General features: G+C 40.6%; 1 protein-coding gene across 2 annotated transcripts in view; it reads left to right on the top strand.

Annotated features, from left to right (window-relative positions):
- LOC109927702 (paxillin-like) overlaps positions 1–20,025 on the top strand; it is a 151,982-nt gene that overhangs the window by 115,703 nt on the left and 16,254 nt on the right. For both annotated transcript variants that reach the window (XM_020527694.2, XM_048611554.1), the window contains exons 4-7: positions 1,101–1,207; positions 2,422–2,561; positions 4,667–4,868; positions 8,671–8,806. In XM_020527694.2, the coding sequence (XP_020383283.1) occupies positions 1,101–1,207; positions 2,422–2,561; positions 4,667–4,868; positions 8,671–8,806 (585 nt within the window). The remainder of the gene's footprint in view (positions 1–1,100; positions 1,208–2,421; positions 2,562–4,666; positions 4,869–8,670; positions 8,807–20,025) is intronic.

The raw sequence follows: 20,025 nt of genomic DNA, 5'->3' as shown, positions 1-20,025 counted from the left end.
CAGAAAATGGGTCTGAAGAAGGGTCCAGACCCGAAACGTCAGCTTTCCTGCTCCACTGATGCTGCCTGGCCTGCTGTGTTCATCCAGCTCTACGCCTTGTTATCTCAGACTCCAGCATTGGCAGTTCCTACTATCTCTACTAAAATAGGAAAGTCTTTCTACCACTGTACATACTGGGCGTTGGTGAGCCACACTATTGTTGAAAGTTTGGTTAAAATCCTTCGGGAGGTATATACTTGTCTTGGGGGCAATTCAGTGATGTTTCAGTAAGCTGTTTCCTGGGATGAAGTGTTTTTCTGATAAGAAAAGGTACTGGAGATCAGAATTGGAGATGATTGTATTGAAACATGTAAGATTCTAAGGGGGCTTGACAGGTGGATGCTTAGAGGATTTTTCTCTTCCTGGAGGGATCTGGAACTAGAGACTACAGTTTCAAAATAAGAGGGCCTCCATTTTTAATGGAAATGAGGAGAAATTTCTCCTCTTGGGGATTGCTGGTGTGTGGAATTCTGTCCTCCAGTGAACAATAGATTCTGGATATTCAGTACATTCAAAGCAAAGTTGGAGAGATTTTTGATTAACAAGGGAATCAAGGGTTATGAATAATGAACAGCCTTTAAAGAGAAGCTAGTTTGGGTTGAGTCAAAGTACAACCCATGTAGGGGAAAGGTAGGACAAACACAGTTAAAACTCCCTGAATGACAGAAACAGTGGGTAAGATGAATCAGACAAAGGATCACACCTGTAATTCTGTGGAATCGTTAATTACTACTGTGCAAGTTTGTTTCTTTCCGGTTGGTTGGTGAAAGGAGCAGCAGGTTAGAGAGAGACTTGCATAGCAGTGATTCAGTATCTGAAATTCATATCTCAATTTAAGGTTAAAAGGAAACTGGAGAATATAATTAAGGTATGTGGTCGGAAATCAGCTGTTAGTAATTCTATCTAAGTATAAAAATAAATTGGAGAAAGTATTGAAATTGTGTGTATTCTTCAAGTCTTAAAGTACCTGTCATTTCCATATTCTGGTATATTTGAAAACTGTTATTCTTAGTTTCATTGTTGCTGTTCTCATTACTAAATATTTTTAGTTCTCTTTTAAGCCACAACAGCAGACCTACCCACCAAATGTGAAAGGCAACTCTTCTCTCTCACGAGACTCTGTTAGTCCTCCTGCTCCACGTTCCTCTGAGGAAGACCACGTTTACAGGTACCTAACCAGGATAAGGCCCTCTCTTGAGTGGAGTGGCAGATAAGATTTGTTTCAATATCAGTGTCCTATTCAAGCAGTCTGAAAGCAGCTAACTCCAAGACTTTCCTCTTAGAAAGGTAATGGGCATGACTCTTTAAACAAAGTAGCAGACAGGCACTTCCTCCCTAAGCACATTAACACCATTTTTTTAAGATTGGTACTCTGTGACACAATTTCTTAAAAAAGACCGCTTCATTAAGCGGAATGACAGTGATAAACTGGGACTGCCTTTTTGAATAGAATCACATTGATAGCCAAGGACTGACTGCCTTTGTAAACAGAGTGACACTGTCAGCTGAAACATATCCCTTTCCAGATAATAAGATCTCTTAAAATGGAGCTGAGTGGATAATGGATGAGAAGTCAAAGACTTGAGAGATTTAAAGATAGCCTTGAAAGTGGAAACATTTATCATACCTCTTGGTTCATCCTACCTTGTTCAATTTCTAATGTTAAAAATAACACACTACATATAAACAAATTTATTGTTTTGGTGATGAGAGGTTCGAATTTTTCTTAATGTTTGAACATTGCAACAATAGCTTGCTTTTATATGCTCTGTTAATACAGTTAATATACCAAGTGTTACACAGTGGAGAGATCGATGAAGAGTAGTCTGACATTTGGGGAGATGATGAAAGGCGCAATTTGATGATTTTTGGAATCTTTTGAAGGAGAGGAAAGAGTTAATAGGGATTCAGGGAGGAAAGCTGAGTGCAGTGTCATGATTGTGAAGAAGTCTATCATTAACAGTGGGCCAAGGGATGTATGGAACACCAAAGTTGGACAGATCGAAAACGTGGACTGAATAAAGTTGTAGAGATAGGGCAGAATGATGCACATGACATGGTTTTTAAACATAATACATCAGCTGATTTATTTATTGTCTGTTTGATTCTGTAACTTGATACAGGCTTATAAGTGACAACTTCACCATTTGAGATTCTGGATCATTCACCTCAACAGTACTGCCCTCCTGTGACTGTCATCTGCAGCTTTTTTTTTAACCATTAGTTTGAAATCATGCAGGGTTTATATATCTGATGGAAATGTGGCATGTTCGTTTGATGTGTAATAAATAATGCAATCAGACCACTTTAAGTTTACAGCCTGATATAACCCGATGCAAGTAACAATACTGGACTGTCAGTCTTATTTCGTCATTTGTGCAGTTTCCCCAATAAGACAAAGTCCTCAGAATCTTCACCAGTTGTCATGACGTCTTCACTGGGCAGCAACCTTTCAGAACTGGATCGTCTCCTACTGGAACTGAATGTAGTGCAAAGCAACTCACCCAGCAACTTTGCAACTGGCAAGTGTTTTATGTAATATATGTGGGTAACTTGGCACTTGTATGCAATATTTTAGTTTATTTCTTTCAAAAGAATTTTGCTTCAGTGCTGTGAATGAGAAAGAAATTTCCCTTTTTCTGTTCTGCTCATCTTCTTTCTCCTCTCAGACTCTGACCCCTCTGTTTTCATGTCAATGCCTCAAAGAATCTGGAAAAGAATATTAGTTCCATGGACGTGTTTAATTATCAAGATGGTAGGGAAATGTGATACACTTGGAGGTGCAGTATCCTAAGTACACTACAGTACCAAGGTGCATGGCAGCAGAATGTAGAACCTACTGTGAACTTAAAATTCATTCTCTGCAGTTTAACATAAGGCTAGGGGATAATTGGAAAATGTGGGAAAAATTTCTTTTCAGCATGGCATCCATAGGAGGAAAGAGCGTGAGACGGAAAGACCATTTTTGGAATTGGACAGATGGAATTTTCTCACTGGAGCATAAATCAATTGTGAGGCTGTAAATGTATTTGGAAGCATTATTATGAAGAATAGTGCATGCAGTTTGTTTTGATATTCGAAAGCAGCTGTCAGAATATATTTGCACTTAATCTAAATTTATGTAATGTTAGTTAATATAGAATGTAACTATAAGACTGTTAATTGCTGAAATAAATAAATCTGACACTACCTATGACTAATCTTGTCTGATTATCCCCTCCCAGGTCTCTGCGGTCCCTGACTAGATCAAATGACCAGTTCCTAGACTTTTCAAAGTTAGCCACTACACAATGTATGAAAGTTGCCCCTGGAGAAGTGTCATACCTCAGTTTGAAATGTCTCTTAGAGTGCAGTTGAAGTTAACTGAGAAATTGCTCAGCCAGCAACATTTTTTGTGCATCATTTTGGCACAGAACTGTGGGGCACCAGCCAACTGCGCAATTGTCCTAAATTATTAGATTTTAGAGAAATTGCAATGTGGGGTGACTAGCGATTCAATTTTATCTCTCTCAACAGTACACTTTAGTTGTGATTCCAAATCCTTATGTTTCTGGTCCATTTGTTTGTACTTAAAATAACACTTCCAGATTCCCACAGCACTTTCAGTCATGCCAGCTTAGCGAGTAAGCAAACTGAGGTCCAGCACATGTGGATATATAGCTCGTTTTGTTAAAGAGAAAGCTGGCTTTACATTATTTGAAACACTTAACCTCTGAATCAAAGATTGTTGTGAAAGATAGGGGTAAAATGTTGAGCCCTACTACAGATTCGTATATGTAATCTAGATTGATGCATTAGTGAATTCAGGGTGTGCGGCATTCCAAGTGAAGCATTAAACCAATGCTCCATCTGTTAGCTGAATTGGCTGTAAAAGATTTGACAGCATTTATTCCCATGACCTGGTTGATACTTTTCTTTCAGACAACAACAGTAAAAACAGATTTATCTGGTCGTTTACTCATTCATTTGCTATATGTGGGAACCCCTTGATGTGTGAATTGTCCGCTACCTTTACCAATAATAGCCACTGTGATTCAGAGGTGATCCATAAACTGTAAAGCATTGTAGGATTTCCTCAGGAATTGAGATGTTATATAGATGCACGGTTTTCTTTATCTGAGAGATGAGCAAGATTGAGAGAGAGAGAGATTAAGATATTGGAGAGGTAATGGCTTTGTGGTATTATGGCTAGACCATTAACCTGGAGACCCAGGTAATGTTCTGGGACCCAGGTTCAAATCCTGCTATGGCAGATTGTGAAATTTGAATTCAATAAAAAAAAAAGTCTGGAATTAAGAGTCTAGTCATGATCATGAAACCATGCTGATTGATCCTTTAGGGAAGGAAACTCCATCCTTACCTGGTCTGGCCTACATGTGACTCCAGGCCTGCAGCAATGTGGTTGTCTCTTAACTGCCCTTTGAGGTGGGCAATAAATGTTGGCCTAGCTCATGTACCCACATCCTGTAAATCAACTTTAAAAAAGTAATATCTCCATGGACAGCAACCATGAACCTAGCTTAAGGAAACAGTCAGTAAATTTTGATTCAAAGGTAGCTTTAAATCAGGCTTTAGCTTAACAAAATTAAATTAGCCTAATTAAACTTTTTTGTTTATTGTTCTTCAGAGGAATCCAGCCGCAATTCCCATCATGCTCCAGTGACTGGCTCTCAATATACTGGTCAGGAAAATGGAACTCAAGTGGGGAAGAAGGTGCCTCCCCCAACAAAAGAAAAACCCAAGAGAAATGGCAGTCGTGGAATTGAGGATGTGCGACCTAGTGTGGAAAGCCTATTGGATGAGCTGGAGAGCTCAGTTCCTAGTCCAAGGTATGTATATGTAGTTGTCCTTCAGTTCATCAATCCTTGCTTCTCCTGCCATTAGGCTGATCTATAGGTGTAACCTCGGCTATCTCTATCACACTGCTCTTTCTTTTCCTCTCAAGATTCTTGCAGACTGTCCTGTCTGAGGGGTTCAGGGTCTGAGCCAATACTACAGTAGCTTTTATGCTGTTTTTCTCTCAAAGTTCATCTCCATGGTAATGTGAATCTCACAGGCCTTGTACCCCTGCAGAAATTTTGATTGATTACCTTCAAAACCCTCTTTATCTAGGAATTAAACGACAATTTAAAGTTTATAAAACCTGACATTTCTTGCATATCCATGCAATACTGGAGCCTGCCTAAAGTCAGGACAAATTCTTCCCGTTGTGTAAAATTATGAGCATGTTGTACTGCCTTGCCTGTAAAATAACCTGGGCCTCACTGTTGCTGTAGCAACCAAGCCACCCAGGCTTCTTGTTAAGTAAGATTTGAAGCAGGTCACATGGTGACCTTCACTACTGCATTTTATCTTAAATTTAAAACAGCCCCAAAACATCTTCCAGCTTATAAACTTTATATGTATAACACCGTTTCATGAGAGCATATAAACAGCTTGTAGTACCTGCTCAATGTTCTGAATGTAGACATTGTCACAGTTGGGCTCAATGTTCTGAATGTAGACAACTGCCGTCGAGATATCAATTGCCTCAACCTCTCCACCCCTCTCACCCACTCCACCCTCTCCCTCGCAGAACGTGCAGCCCTCCGCTCCAATCCCAACCTCACCATAAAACCCGCAGACAAGGGAGGCGCAGTTGTAGTATGGCGTACTGACCTCTACATCGCCGAGACCAGGCGCCAAATCTCCGACACCACCACCTATTGCCCTCTTGATCATGACCCCACCCCTGACCACCAAACCATCATCTCCCAAACCATCCACAACCTCATCACCTCACGTGACCTTCCACCCACAGCCTCCAACCTCATCGTTCCCCAACCCCGCACCGCCCGCTTCTATCTCCTTCCCAAAATCCACAAACCTGACTACCCTGGTCGACCCATTGTCTCCGCCTGCTCCTGCCCCACCGAACTTATCTCCACCTATCTTGACTCCATTTTATCCCCCTTGGTCCAGGAACTCCCTACCTACGTCCGTGACATCACCCATGCCCTCCACCTCCTCCAGAACTTCCAATTCCCCGGTCCCCAACACCTCATCTTTACCATGGACGTCCAGTCCCTATATACCTGCATTCCCCATACAGATGGCCTAAAGGCCCTATGCTTCTTCCTGTCCCGCAGGCCCGACCAGTACCCCTTCACTGACACCCTCATCTGCTTAGCCGAACTCGTCTTCACCCTCAACAACTTCTCTTTTTTAATTCCTCCCACTTCCTACAGAAAAAGTGGGTGGCCATGGGTACCCACATGGGCCCAAGCTATGCCTGCCTCTTCGTAGGTTACATGGAACAATCCATCTTCCGTAGCTACACTGGCCCTAAACCCCACCTCTTCGCACGTTACATTGATGACTGTATTGGCGCCGCCTCGTGCTCCCACGAGGAGCTCGAACAGTTCATCCACGTCACCATCACCTTCCACCCCAACCTTTAAGTTCATCTGGACCATGTCCAATACCTCTCTCTCCTTCCTGGACCCCTCTGTCTCCATCTCTGGCAGCCACCTAGAAACCGATATCCATTTCAAGCCCACCGACTCCCACAGCTACCTAGAATACATCTCCTCCCACCCACCTTCCTACAAAAATGCATCCCCTATTCCCAATTCCTTCACCTCCGCCGCATCTGCTCCCAGGATGAGGCATTCCACTCCCGAACATCTTGGATGTCCTCGTTTTTCAAGGACCGCAACATCCCCCCCCCTCAGTGGTCGAGAACGCCCTCGACCGTGTCTCCCGCATTTCCCGCAACTCATCCCTCACACCCCCTCCCCGCAATAACAACCAAAACAGAATTCCCCTTGTCCTCACGTACCACCCCACCAACCTCCAGATCCAACACATCATCCTCCGACACTTCCACCATCTGCCATCCGACCACACTACCAAAGACATTTTTCCCTCCCCACCCTTATCTGCTTTCCGGAGGAACCACTCTCTCCGTGACTCCCTTGTCCGCTCCACACTCCCCTCCAGCCCCACCACACCGGGCACTTTTCCCTGCAACCGCAGGAAGTGCTACACCTCCCCCCTCACCCACATCCCAGGCCCCAAGAAGACTTTCCACATCAAGCAGATGTTCACCTGTACATCTGCTAATGCGGTATACTGTATCCGCTGTTCCCGTTATGGCCTCCTCTACATCGGGGAAACCAAGCGGAGGCTTGGGGACCGCTTTGCAGAACACCTACGCTCGGTTCGCACTAAACAACTGCACCTCCCAGTCGCGAACCATTTCAACTCCCCCTCCCATTCCTCAGATGACATGTCCATCCTGGGCCTCCTGCAGTGCCACAATGATGCTACCCAAAGGTTGCAGGAACAGCACCTCATATTTTGCTTGGGAATCCTGCAGCCCAGTGGTATCAATGTGGACTTCACAAGCTTCAAAATCTCCCCTCCCGCTACCGCATCCCAAAACCAGCCCAGCTTGTCCCCGCCTCCCTAACCTGTCCTTCCTTCCCACCTATCACCTCCTCCCCCCCCCAACCCCCCCCCCCCCCCCCCCCCTCTAATCTCATCCTGCCCATTTAACCTGTCCGTCCTCCCTGGACTGACCTATCCCCTCCCTAACTCTCCACCTACACTCACCTTTACTGGCTCCATCCCCGCCTCTTTGACCTGTCTGTCTCCTCTCCACTTATCTTCTCCTCTATCCATCTTCTATCCGCCTCCCCCCCTCTCCCTATTTATTTCAGAACCCCCCTCCCCTTCCCCATTTCTGAAGAAGGGTCTAGGCCCGAAACGTCAGCCTTTCTGCTCCTCTGATGCTGCTTGGCCTGCTGTGTTCATCCAGCTCTGCACCCTGTTATCTTAAACAGCTTGTAATCTTGAGGAAGTTCACCATTCCTTCATGTTCAAGAAATGCTCCACGTTATCCAATTTCTTTGTGAAAATGACTTAGGCTTTCCTGTCTCCATGTGAGCATATCTGCAGCTTATACCCACCTCCCACCACCACCCACAAACTATCCCCCCACCATTGTCGAAAGCAGTTTCTCCCAATGAACAAGATTTCAGCAGCATCTTCCTCTTCATTCACTCCATTTTATTTTCTCTTTTATAGTAAACCCCCTCAACCCATAATAGTAGCAAAGTATTGGGAACTGGAGATCTGGAAAACCAATAAAAATGCTGGAGAAACTCAGTAGGTCTGGCAGCATCTGTGGAGAGAGAGAGACAAAGTTAACATTTTGAGTCCAATCCTTCAACGGTATTCCCTCTCCACCTTTCCCCAACTTTACTGTGTGACATCCTCGTTTGTTATTGTCATCTTTAAACTTTCCTGTCTTCTCCTGCTCACCTTATTTTTGCCTTTCATTCCACATCTATTCCTTTCCTGTGTTCCATCGTTAGTTTCATTATCTCTCACCATCTAACCTGCTTACCATGAAGACTTTACAGTTCATTTTGACTGTCTGTATTTGGCATCACAAGTAATAGACTAATTTTTAAAGAGAATTCTTTAAGTGTGCCTACTTGGATATATAAGTTTTGTTTAACTTTGAACTGAATCAATGCAGAGTATTTTGCATAAAGACACTAAAATGAATTTCAGCTCAGGCACTGCACACTCGTGTGGTGTGTTGTAGTTAGATAACGCTGACTATTTTGGTCTCATTTTCAGTCCTGCAACAGCTGTGTCTCCTGTGGAAGGACTACCCTCACAGCGTGACACTCCTAGTCAACAGCAGGCCCGTATTTCTGCATCCTCAGCAACACGTGAGCTCGATGAGCTGATGGAATCCCTCTCTGTTTTCAACGTGAGTGTAATTAGATTCCTGGCCTTCCTGAGTCCCGTATCTAAGGTGCAAAAGCCGAGCAAAAACATTTGTCTCCTAGCCAGCCTGAGAGTTGTGTGTATGCTGCTTGAAGTGGTGAAAATGCAGGGAAATGTAACCTGCAGTAAGCATCTGTTACTTATCAAGGTGGAGGGGATGTGCCGAGTTTTTAAAAAAAAAAAGTTGTTTGGTACTTTTGAACTTAAGGAAGAGTACTGGACTAAAACTTTATTTGGGAAAAGATATAGTACCTGGAGCTGGCTTGGTAAATAGTCAAGAATGGATCGCTTCCATCTTGCTGAAGGGATTGTGTAAGGCATGACTGCTTCATTCAATTAATTGTTAACTATTATATAGTTAACTATACAACTGGAGTTAGTTTAGAAGATGATTGTAACTTTTTTTTTCTAGTAACATTCATGTTAGTATTTTCGGAAGATGTAAGTTGGATGAACTTGGAAGAATTTAAATTGATTTAGTCTTGAACTATCTCTTAACCTATTCTCTGAATTATGGCAATGATCATTCAGTATGTCATTTTGCATGGAATAATTGTTTTAGAAAGTAGTATCCCAGGTAGGCTCGTAGGAAAGAAGCAGCATCCAGGATTACAGAAACAGACTGGAAAAGATGTGTCTGTACGCAGAATACAGTAGCAAAAGGGGCATGAGAAGCAGTGTTGTGGATACAGTGTTGTGTTTTATTCTGTCTTGTGGGGTGGAGCATGAACCACTGGGAGGAGATAGACATCTAAAGATCAGATGTGAGGCATATAGCCAATATAATTTTCAGATAGAACACAAAATTGGCAGAATGGATGGAATTTGAGGCATCAGAAGAATGCAATGACATGTTTGATGTGTTGAAGAATAAATGTGGTATAAAATATTGGGGAACCCAGTACAAGACAAGCATGAACCATTAGAAGAACAGATGGGACTTTGCGTATCTTGGAGTTGTGTCACAAGTTGAATGTAATGTGGTGTCCCTCAGCAAGGGACAGGTAAGAACAGGAGTGCATCATTAGAATCATCTTCATTCATTTTCTTTATTGTTCTCCAATTTACTTTTTTTACCCCTGTTCTTTCTGTTGCACTCCTTTCCTCAATTTAGGCTGGTACTGTAAGTCCTGTAAGTTTTGAACCAGAGGAGAAACGAGAAACCTCAGCTCCAGATGCCCTGCTAGTGTCTGCTGCTGCCCAGCTTATCATTAAGCCATCAACAACTAGGGTGTTGTTGCCCATGTCTTGCAGTTCTCAATTTATGCTCAATGATACAGCTTTGTCCTCACCACTTTCACGAACACCCAGTCCACTAGAGCTGCTGCACATTGATGAAGAGCTAAATGTTTTGCACCTATCCGCTTCTACACTACCCCATCCTACCAATTCGTTGCTCAACCATCTAGAGCTTCAATCATCTGACTTTCACGCAGTGAGTTCACCAAATGCAGATGCAGTTTCAGAACCAGGCATTGATGTTTCTGTGTCAGTAATGCCACCCATTTCAGAGTCACACAAGACCACCCTCAGGGATATGAAGATAGTGGAAACAGAGAAAAAGCATGGCAGCCAGTTCAATGCCCCAGAAGTGAAAGAAAAAGTTAGATCAAGTCCTTCAAACGCAGCTGAAATTGAGAGGTCTGTGTCCAAACCACTGACCTCAGGCAGTGGACAACGAGAGATTGCTACATCCTTGATTAGTGACTTTGCTGGGATGAATGAAGCTATAGATAATCTGTTGGCCTTGTATCCGGAGGCTGTGCAAGCACAGCACGTGGAGACTAAACAAGAGGTCCTTGAAACTAAGGTGGTGTTAGCGGACAGAGCATCAGAATGTTCGGATACTAAGGAACTTTTCACCTTGAATACGGAGCCGATTGGTAAACCACCGTATCAACGGAGTATTGCAGATAGGTCCAAACTTGGAGGAAAAGACTCAACAGAGTTACTCAGCATAAACAAGCCATGTGAAAAGGCTGTACGGCAGGCAGTGCAGCAGCAACCAAAACAAAGAGAGATGGAACTAGAACAAAGTGGCGTGAATCATTGCTCATCACATCTTCGATCCAGCGAGAGTGCGCAAAAGAAGCAATTTGATTTACCTCCAGTTCAAATACTAACAGTGGAACGGATTTCTACTTCTAGTCAGGCAGGCAGAAAGTTTACATGTGGAATGTTTTATAGAGATTTGTGGCATGAGCCTCTTCTGCATGGTCAGAATAGTGCTAGACACCGAACATTATATTTTTGAAGAATTTAAAGAACTTAACATTATTCATGTCACAGCCAATACTGACTTTGTTTTAATGACATTACTAATATTGGGATGCTTTATGGATATGTTAATAAGATGACCTTTACTTACCATACTTTCTAAATTGAAAACACACAAAAACACTGAAGTCAGTCTAATTTTGTATTTGTCCCTGGCAGGAATAGAGCTCTGTGTGCCACCTACGTATGTGGAATGCAGACAATAGAATATATCTCGAATGTGTGGAAAATTATTTACATCTCTTTGATCATCTGGTAGGTTTTATACTTGAAGGCTTGCCAGGCAGATAGTAACCCTGGTATGCAATGCATTTTAACGAAGAGGACCAGATCTCAGGAGATACAGTGACATTAGAGACCACTTTGTTGTGGGATTTGTGAGATGCATTTGATTCTGCCCTTGAATTAATCTCTCAGAATTGGTTTCCATGTCATTATTCTGCTGAAATTGCGCATATCTTATCTGGATTTGGTTGAATTGATTGTTATAAAATCAATTAAACAGGAAAGTGGCACACAGAGGTGAGGATTTTAATTTGAGCCTTTCTGCCTAGAACCCTTACAAGGATAATGCTCTAACTGTTGTCAATTGTGCATGTCCGTTTCTTCAACTTATTTGGTAGGAGTTTGGATCATTTTGTTTAGGTTACGGTAAGTGTTGCACATGGCAATGGTATTCATGTGCAGGCTGCATGGTAAATGTTGTGCTGAGTGTGAGTGCTAAGTTTGAAGAGTGTATCTGTGTAATCATGGTTTCACTGTGCAATGTTCCCTATGGTGCAGATGAAATCTCTTATTGAGAGGACAAAGCATTCTTCAAATGTACACCCAATGAATCGAGAGGAGTTACCACGTCGCAAATTTGGGCCTGTTATATTTAATAAGAATGTGTCTCAGGATAGGCTTATCGAGGAACTGCATGGCAGACTGGGAATCGAAAAGAAGGAGCCCAAGAATAGAAAAGTGGATGACTGGCTCACTGAGGGGTTGGTCATCACTTCAAAACCTGTGAGAAAACATGAGGAGGGAACTCATGTGGTTGAAAAGGTAGTTAGAAGAATGCATGAAAAATTGTTGCAAAGAAATGCATGAAACCAGGTTTTGATGTTTCAAGAAAATTGATTTTGTCTTGTGCATGGACTGCTTAAGAATTTGTTGTAATTCTGATTAAGCTGTGAGCCCATTAGTTTACTGTGCATTTGTTTGCTGCAACCATATATAGTTTTATTTTGCTCGATTGGCTGCTAGATATGTTATGGATTTAGCTACAGTTGAATGAGGTGGCTGTGTCCATCCAGATGAAAGTACATAAAACAGCTGAGGCTTAGATCAAATGAATTCAATTGCTGTAATTGTAAATGCTTGGTGTCAGCTGAAGCGACTTCTGATGGTAACTTCCGTAAGCCAATTTTGTCTGTTTTTCTACAAATGTGCAGAAAACGGCAGAACATGTTTTTCTACCTTTGCAATGTTCGCTGTGGGAGATTTATATGTTTCATTTTAATGTACAGTTTTAGTTTTGTCACTACCTGATCTATTTATATCTCTCAATTCTGCAGTTTTTTGGTAGCCCTCCTGTGAGCTCAGTTGTTTCTAGTTAATGCTAACCAGGTAGTAAATAGTATGAAAGGATTTAATCAATGTTGTTTGTTATCAGTAGTGTTACTTTCAAATTGTTAATTTCTGCCAAACCCATGTCCTGCTCAGTCTTTGACTTTGGCCATAAGCCTAAGACTAACCTATATTCGCAAGTGGCACAACTGAAGGTTCTTTAAGATCTGCTTGCTTCAGAAAATGCCTGTAACTTAGCTCAAGGTGACTGATATAATAGTAGACATTACTCCAGTTGTACATTCAGTATTCATTAAATGCTGTGGAGCTCTGTTTTTCATAAGCCTGTTGTCAAAAAGCTTGAAGCATGGTGCAAATTGGCCTGAGCAGAATGAAATTATCCCTTAATCTGCATCTATTTCTTGGTACTAAAGCTGCTGTGTGTTTCTCTCCAGATAATAATCACTCCAGAACCCCCTCCTTCTTCGAAAGGTTCTACTCCATCACCTCATTCCATTTCACCTTCTCCCCCAGTCAAACAAGATAAAAGAAAAAGCGAACTTCTGAAAATTTCTCCACTACCTCCTCCCTTTGTACCTTCCCCACCCCTTCTTCCTGTGCCTTTCCCATCTCCTCCCCCTGCTCCCTCCTCACTTCCTCCCTCTGTGCCTTCTCCACCTCCTCTCCCTTTGCCTTCCCAACTTCCTGCTCCTTACTCATTGACCTCCATCCTCCCAGGATCTCAGCCTGCACCTCAGCAGAATAGTTCATTTGATGAATATCAGAAGCCCTCTGTCCTTCCATCACCACCACCTGCTCAGTTAAACCCGTTACAGTCCACTTCACCAACAGAAAAGCATCCACGTTCATACTCTCTGCCCGTAGTACAGACCACTGCTGTCCATGTTGAGCTGCAATCATCTCCTACATCCACTAGAGCCATGGTGTCAATAGCCTGTCAGACCGATGGCAGTAGCAGTGATGGAGACAATCTGAAGTTTCAATCACAGGCATGGAAGTATTTTATCTTTAATGATTACAGATACTTCTTAATATCATAGGATTTATAAAGATTTCGCAAAGGTTCAGCTTCAGTTTAATTTTCTTTGTAATGTACTTGGTTTACGTGGGAGGTATATAATTTGCTTTCTTAATGTGTATATATAGCTTTAGAAATGTGCTGATTTGTAGAATTATTCCATACATACAGACATTATGCTTTAAGTGTAACCAGGCATTAACACCAATACTTTTAATCTGTTTTGATACTGACTTGTCTCTATTATCCAGATAACTACAGTCTATGATGGCAGTAGTAGTTAGGATAATGAAGTTTATAGTATTCTATCTTGTTAGAAATGCCACTTTGTTATGTTCATTTGAATCTTTGGAGTAATTTATCAGTGTGTGGAAGTTAAGTCATTTAAGGAAGTTCAATACACAGATTTCTTGTTACTGTCGGGATGTGGGGATAGTGCAGGAATGTGGTATTGAGATGGGTGATCAACCACAATCTAGAGTGGTAGAACAGGCTGGAGGGGTTGAATGGCCTACTATTCCTATGATCCTACACTTCCAGCCAGATCTGGTAGAATAATCAAAATGTTACCAATGATGGCTAGTGAATGTAAAAGTGTTGGGAGAAGAGCAACCCAGTAACTGAACAAAATTTGCTTGTTTGACTTCCAAATGACCTAATCAGTAAATATTGTGTACAGTGTATAGTACTACACTATATAACATTTGATCCCTGTTTATTGCTAAGTCAACTAATTTTCTAATTCACATCAACGATTTGCAGTCAGAAACTAATGTACAAATTGGCCAAATTTGAAGCTAATACTCAAGGAGCCATAATACTAACAAATGAATCTTATTATTGGCTCTGTACTAAAGTTTTACTGAAGGTCACAGTAAAAGTAAGAAGTGATATAGTGATGTCAGGATGCAAGTTATCAAATTCAGGAGGTAACATAGTGAATTTTCATATTGACTGATCTGAAGGCTTAGTGTCTTTTTAAAAAAAAAAAAGCCTGATTTTAGAAATCATAGTTTGGTATAAGAATCCATCACATTGTAAAATTTCACTTATAGTTTAAAAGTAATATGAATGTATTATTTGCTTGAGGTTCTATTTATAATTACATTATTGAGTTGCTTATTTCAGAAATTTAATTGATACAATGCCAACAATGTTAACATTTTGGGTCCAGTGACTTTTCTTCAAAACTGAAGAATGGCCACTGGAGCTGAAGCTTTAACACTGATTTCTTTCATCAGATACTGCCAGACCTGCTGAGACTTTCCAGAAATTCCTGTTGTTGTTTCTGATTTCCAGCATCTCCTATTCTTTCGGTTTTTTTTTAACAATGCCAGCAGCGACAAATGATACTGTAAGGTTAAGAATTTGAATGGCAGTGAAGTTTTGTTCGCATGGGATTTGTAAACTTGGCCTTTCCCAGTTTATTGCAATTTCCATTTTCTCTTCATAGGTGAATGCAAACTTTGAGTCTTTGCCACTCACTTCACCTCCATCCTTTGAGAAGGCAGGGTATTTTTTTTTTTCAAACTCAGCATGTTCTATATGCACGTTGCTTCGAATTGTAAATCTAGAGTCAGCTACTGGCTGTTCAATATACAATGCTGATCTGTAATAAATATTGGATGTGAGTATAAAAGGGCTGGAAAATAATGGAATCCATTTTCTAAGGAATTATTTGAGATTTTAAATATGTCTGCATAATGCTGCCCTGTTGCTTGAATACTGTACTAACAGTGCAATGTCTCCTGTCCAAGCAATTAAAATAAGTTTGAAATTGGAAACTGTTCTATTCTTGTAAAATGTTCCAGGTTTTAGAAACTTGCTTTGTAACAGTGCGGCAATAATATCACAATGCCATTGCATTTAGAAAGTTGTAACGAAGATATTCTTTTGGAAGCAACTTTTGCAGTAATATTGAACTCTGTTTCCAACATAACTTGCTAACAGCTAATATAAAAACAAAAATGCTAGAAATACTCAGTAGGTGTGGCATCATCTGTGGACAGAGAAACAGAACATTTCAGGTCTTTTCATTATTCTGATAGGTCATTGATTTAAAATATTTCTCTCTCCTCCAGATGTTACCCAACTTGCTAAATATTTCCAGCATTTTCTGTTTTTGTTTCAGATCTCCAGCATTTGCAATGCTTTGCTTTTGTATTTTAATAACAGCTGCCTGAATAACCCCACAACTGTCTGCATAATCAAGCAGCTGTCAGAGAAGATGCATTCCTGTCTAATGACTGGGTAGGTTAACTAAATAACATCACGCACTGAATAAGTCATTCAGTAGAACTGAGTGTGCAAAATGCACACAGCAGCAAATACAGGATGCAGGTTTATTTTGTATCTCACTATGTGTGAAGACGAAATTTCAAGTTGGATAGTGTGCCTGTGTAACTCGTTTCTGAAGGAAATTAAGAAAATCGTGTATTGCTTTTTATTATCAATTGATTAGGAATTCAACTCAAAATTGAGGTGAAAAAGTTTTTTCTTTCGTTTTAAGATAGAGGCCTTTTTATGGGGCAGCAACAATGCTTGAAAATTTTCATGAAAAGAAATTAGGTTAAATCAAAAAATATTTTCATGTGTTGTATGAATTGAGTTTCAAAATCCTCAACATTACAGGGAAATTAGTGTAATTCAGAATACAAGAATGTTAATACTTGAGAACTGTGAAAATTTAGCAAACTTTGTCCTATGTCATTGATTGCTATGTGGAAGTCCCTAAGGGAGGAAAAGCATTATACAAGACAATGGAGTTGAAATTTTGAAGTTTCAAAATAGAATGCACAGTTTTTAAATAGGTAGGGGAAAGTGAGAAAAGTTGGCAGAGCTTGGATGAAAGTGAGAGAAATCACTAGTCAAACGCGAGTCTATTCCTATAAGCTGTATAAAATGCAAGAAGACCCTTTTCAAAATGGGAACTCTATTTAAATCTTGGACAGTCTTAAGCTTCAAAGGGAGATTAAAATTGTTTAGGAGAGAAGTTTTAGGAGTTAAACAGAAAACCAAAATTTTTGAAGACAGCTTTAAGAATTAAGATGTCACTGCATTTTGAGCAACATATTATATACTTTTGAATCCAGTTGTGCTAAAAGTGAAAGTTGGTGATTGTTGGGCAGTTTGCTTAGTACTTATTTAGTACATTGCGAGCAGTTTTATAGGCAAGCATTGAATAGTGACTGTCAATAGCATGGTTCAAATTCTGTATTTAAGTTCTAACATCAACTTGTTGAAGCTGGCATTATTCAGTTCCAGTGAAAGCCATTTCTCCTTCCAGGCTTTTCCATCATCACGCAAATGCATAGATTGCTCCAAAACTGGAATGAGCCAAGAATTTTCTTCGGTCCTTTTGTTGCAATGTAACAAACACACAGTTTTTAGAAAAAGTAGTAGGGTGGAATTCATTCATTTTAAGTGGTATTGTGCATACCAATACTAAGAAATGCTAAATACTGTTACTGGAACAATGTACAGCATTTTCCAGCCCTATTTACCTGGACTGAGTAATCTAGCAAGCTTGGTTAATAAACTGGTTCCCACTCTTCATTGATAACCAACTAATATGGAGCTAGAGTAGGCCATAAAATAAAATTTCCTTGTGTGACGGATGCACTGCTGGCTCTTTGTGTATTTTGCATGTTTGATTTTCATTCTATACCGCTTTACCAAGTTTATTTTAAATTTAATTCTGTTCTGTTCCATTTCTGTCTTCTGTTGACCCATTTCTAGCCAGTCAACTCAGGCCGTGCTTCCAACAAGCTATATCCTCCATCCCATAAAGGAGATCCTGTCGTACGGGCAGATCCATATGCCCTTCCCCCCCGCCCAGCCCCTCCCTCATTGAGTGGACGACAACAAAAACCAAATGTAAATGTGTGTATATGATAGAACGTGATTTTCAAATAGAAACAGTGAATGCAGGCTAATATCCTCAAAGCTTAATATATTATCTCTTTATAATACTTTTAATAGTTGTGTAGAGCTGTTAATTCAAATGGTACAACACAGCTTTTTAATGTTAATGTTGACACTTACATTTGAATGATGTCTTAGTATGGCAGTTCGACTTGTTTTCATTTCATAATGTGATTTTAGCCTGCAACAATGACAACTAGCTTTTTGGATGTCAGCTGAATAATCAGAAATTATCTTCAGTTATTTTGCCTTGGAATCTCCAGGTTAGAGATTGTACTTCCACTTGGTTGTCGTTGGAATACGTGAATTCTTTCAATTTGTCATGGCTGTGCTATATCAGAAAAAAGTTAGCTAAGCATATTGGAAGGCAGTAATCCTACAGAAAGCTGAGTATTCCTTTAGAGTTTGATGTTATTTGTTGTGAAAAATGTTTAGGAAAAACGTGTGAGGCACCAGCAACAACATGTTACTTGCAAATAAATCAGGACTCAAAATCCCTACCAATATCTTTCTGAAGATAATAAATACTGAAACGCCACAACAGATGATGACTCTGTGCCTGTGCCTTAATGAGAAATGGGTTATCTGCATTCCAATACATTTGCAAGGATGCTATGTGTAGCTCAGTGAGAGAAAGAAGAAACTAAAGTTAGAAATGGACTCTATCACTGCCTTTTCAATGATTATGTTGTTCTGTTTTATTAGAGCTATTTAACTGCTTTGTGGAAACTGGGTAAACCCTGCCATATAAACTATTCCTTTGAAAGCAAGAAATTCATTAAATCCCAGTGTAGGTTAGTGGACATAAAAGTGATTGATGTACATAGAGCAGGAGGTTTATCAAAATCATGTTTGAAAATGTTGCTGGAAAATAAGTGTCCAGATTACTTTTTTAGTAATTTAATTAATCACTGAAATTACACTATCTAGTTAGTGATGTCTCTTCCGTTAATAAAATGCGAGATTCTTCATTTGTTCATTGTGTCCTACAACACTGATATATGGATAAAGTAAATGATGGTGACTTCTCCTGTAAGAGTTGTTTTTTAAATTAGAGCCCTCACGTCCATCTTTTAAAATTTGTTGTTTTTATGCAATGTTATTTGTTTGCCAGATACTGCACTGATAAGGTTTCCAGCAGTTGCTGGTGTGTGCATTACACTTTTCTCTGACATCCACTAATAAAATGCTGAACTCAAATAGGGGAATGTGGGGGAAAGTCACTGTAACATCATTGAGGCAACATCTTAAATTGTTCATGGCAGGCAAGAGAAAGAAAGCACCTTTCCATCTTCGAGTCATATAGCATGGAAACAGACCCTTTGGTCCAACTTATCCATGATGGCCAAGTTTCCAAAACTAAACTTGCTTGCGTTTGGCCCATATCCCTCTAAACCTTTACTATTTATGTACTTGTCCAAGCGTCTTTTAAATGTTGTAACTATACCTGCATCTAACACTTTGGGGAGGCAATGGCCTAGTGGTATTATCACTGAACTGTTAATCCAGAGACCCGGATAACATTCTGGGGACCCAGGTTTGAATCCTGCCAAGGCAGATGATGGAATTTGAATTCAATAAAATATTTGGAATTAAGAGTCTAATGATGACCATGAATCCATTGTCGATTGCTGGGAAAACCCATCTGGCTCACTAATGTCCTTTAGGGAAGGAAACAGCCACCCTTACCTGGTCTGGCCTACGTGTGACTCCAGACCCACAGCAATGTTGTTGACTCTGAACTGCCCTCTGGGTAATTAGGGATGGACAATAAATGCTGCCTAGCCAGCGACGCTCTCATCCCATTAATGAATTTTTTAAAAATTCCACTGGCGGTTTGTTCCATATATGAACCATCTACTGTGAAAAAAGTTACCCCTCAAGTCCCTTTTAAATCATTCTCCCCTCACTTTAAAAATGTCTCCTAGTTTTGAACTCCCCACCCTAGGGAAAAGGCCTTTGTTTTTCATCATATCTATGCCCCTCATGAGTTTATAAACCTATAAAGTCACCCCTCAACCTTCTATGCTCCAGTGATAAAAGTCTCAGCCTATCCAACCTCTCCTTATAACTCAAACCCTGTAGTCCTGGCAGCATCTTGGTAAATCTTTTCTGAACTCTCTCCAATTTAATGATGTCCTTCCTATAGCAGAACTGTACATGGTACTCCAAAAGTAGCCTCACCAACATCCTGTAAAACCTGGATATGATGTCCCAACTCCTGCACACAATGGTCTGAGCAATGAAGGCAGGCATTTAGCATGCTTTCTTAACCACCCTGTCCGCCTGTGACAAAACTTTCAAAGAATTACATACCTGAACCCTAGGTCTCTCTCCTCTTCTTCCAACAGTATTAATTGCTCACCTCTCACTAACATTTGAGATATAATGGGGGACGTTTTCTTGTTCCA

This window comes from Rhincodon typus, chromosome 24 (genome assembly GCF_021869965.1).
Source record: "Rhincodon typus isolate 14 chromosome 24, sRhiTyp1.1, whole genome shotgun sequence".
In the NCBI taxonomy this organism is placed as follows: Eukaryota; Metazoa; Chordata; class Chondrichthyes; order Orectolobiformes; family Rhincodontidae; genus Rhincodon; species Rhincodon typus.
This window is presented reverse-complemented; position numbering and strand designations above follow the sequence as displayed.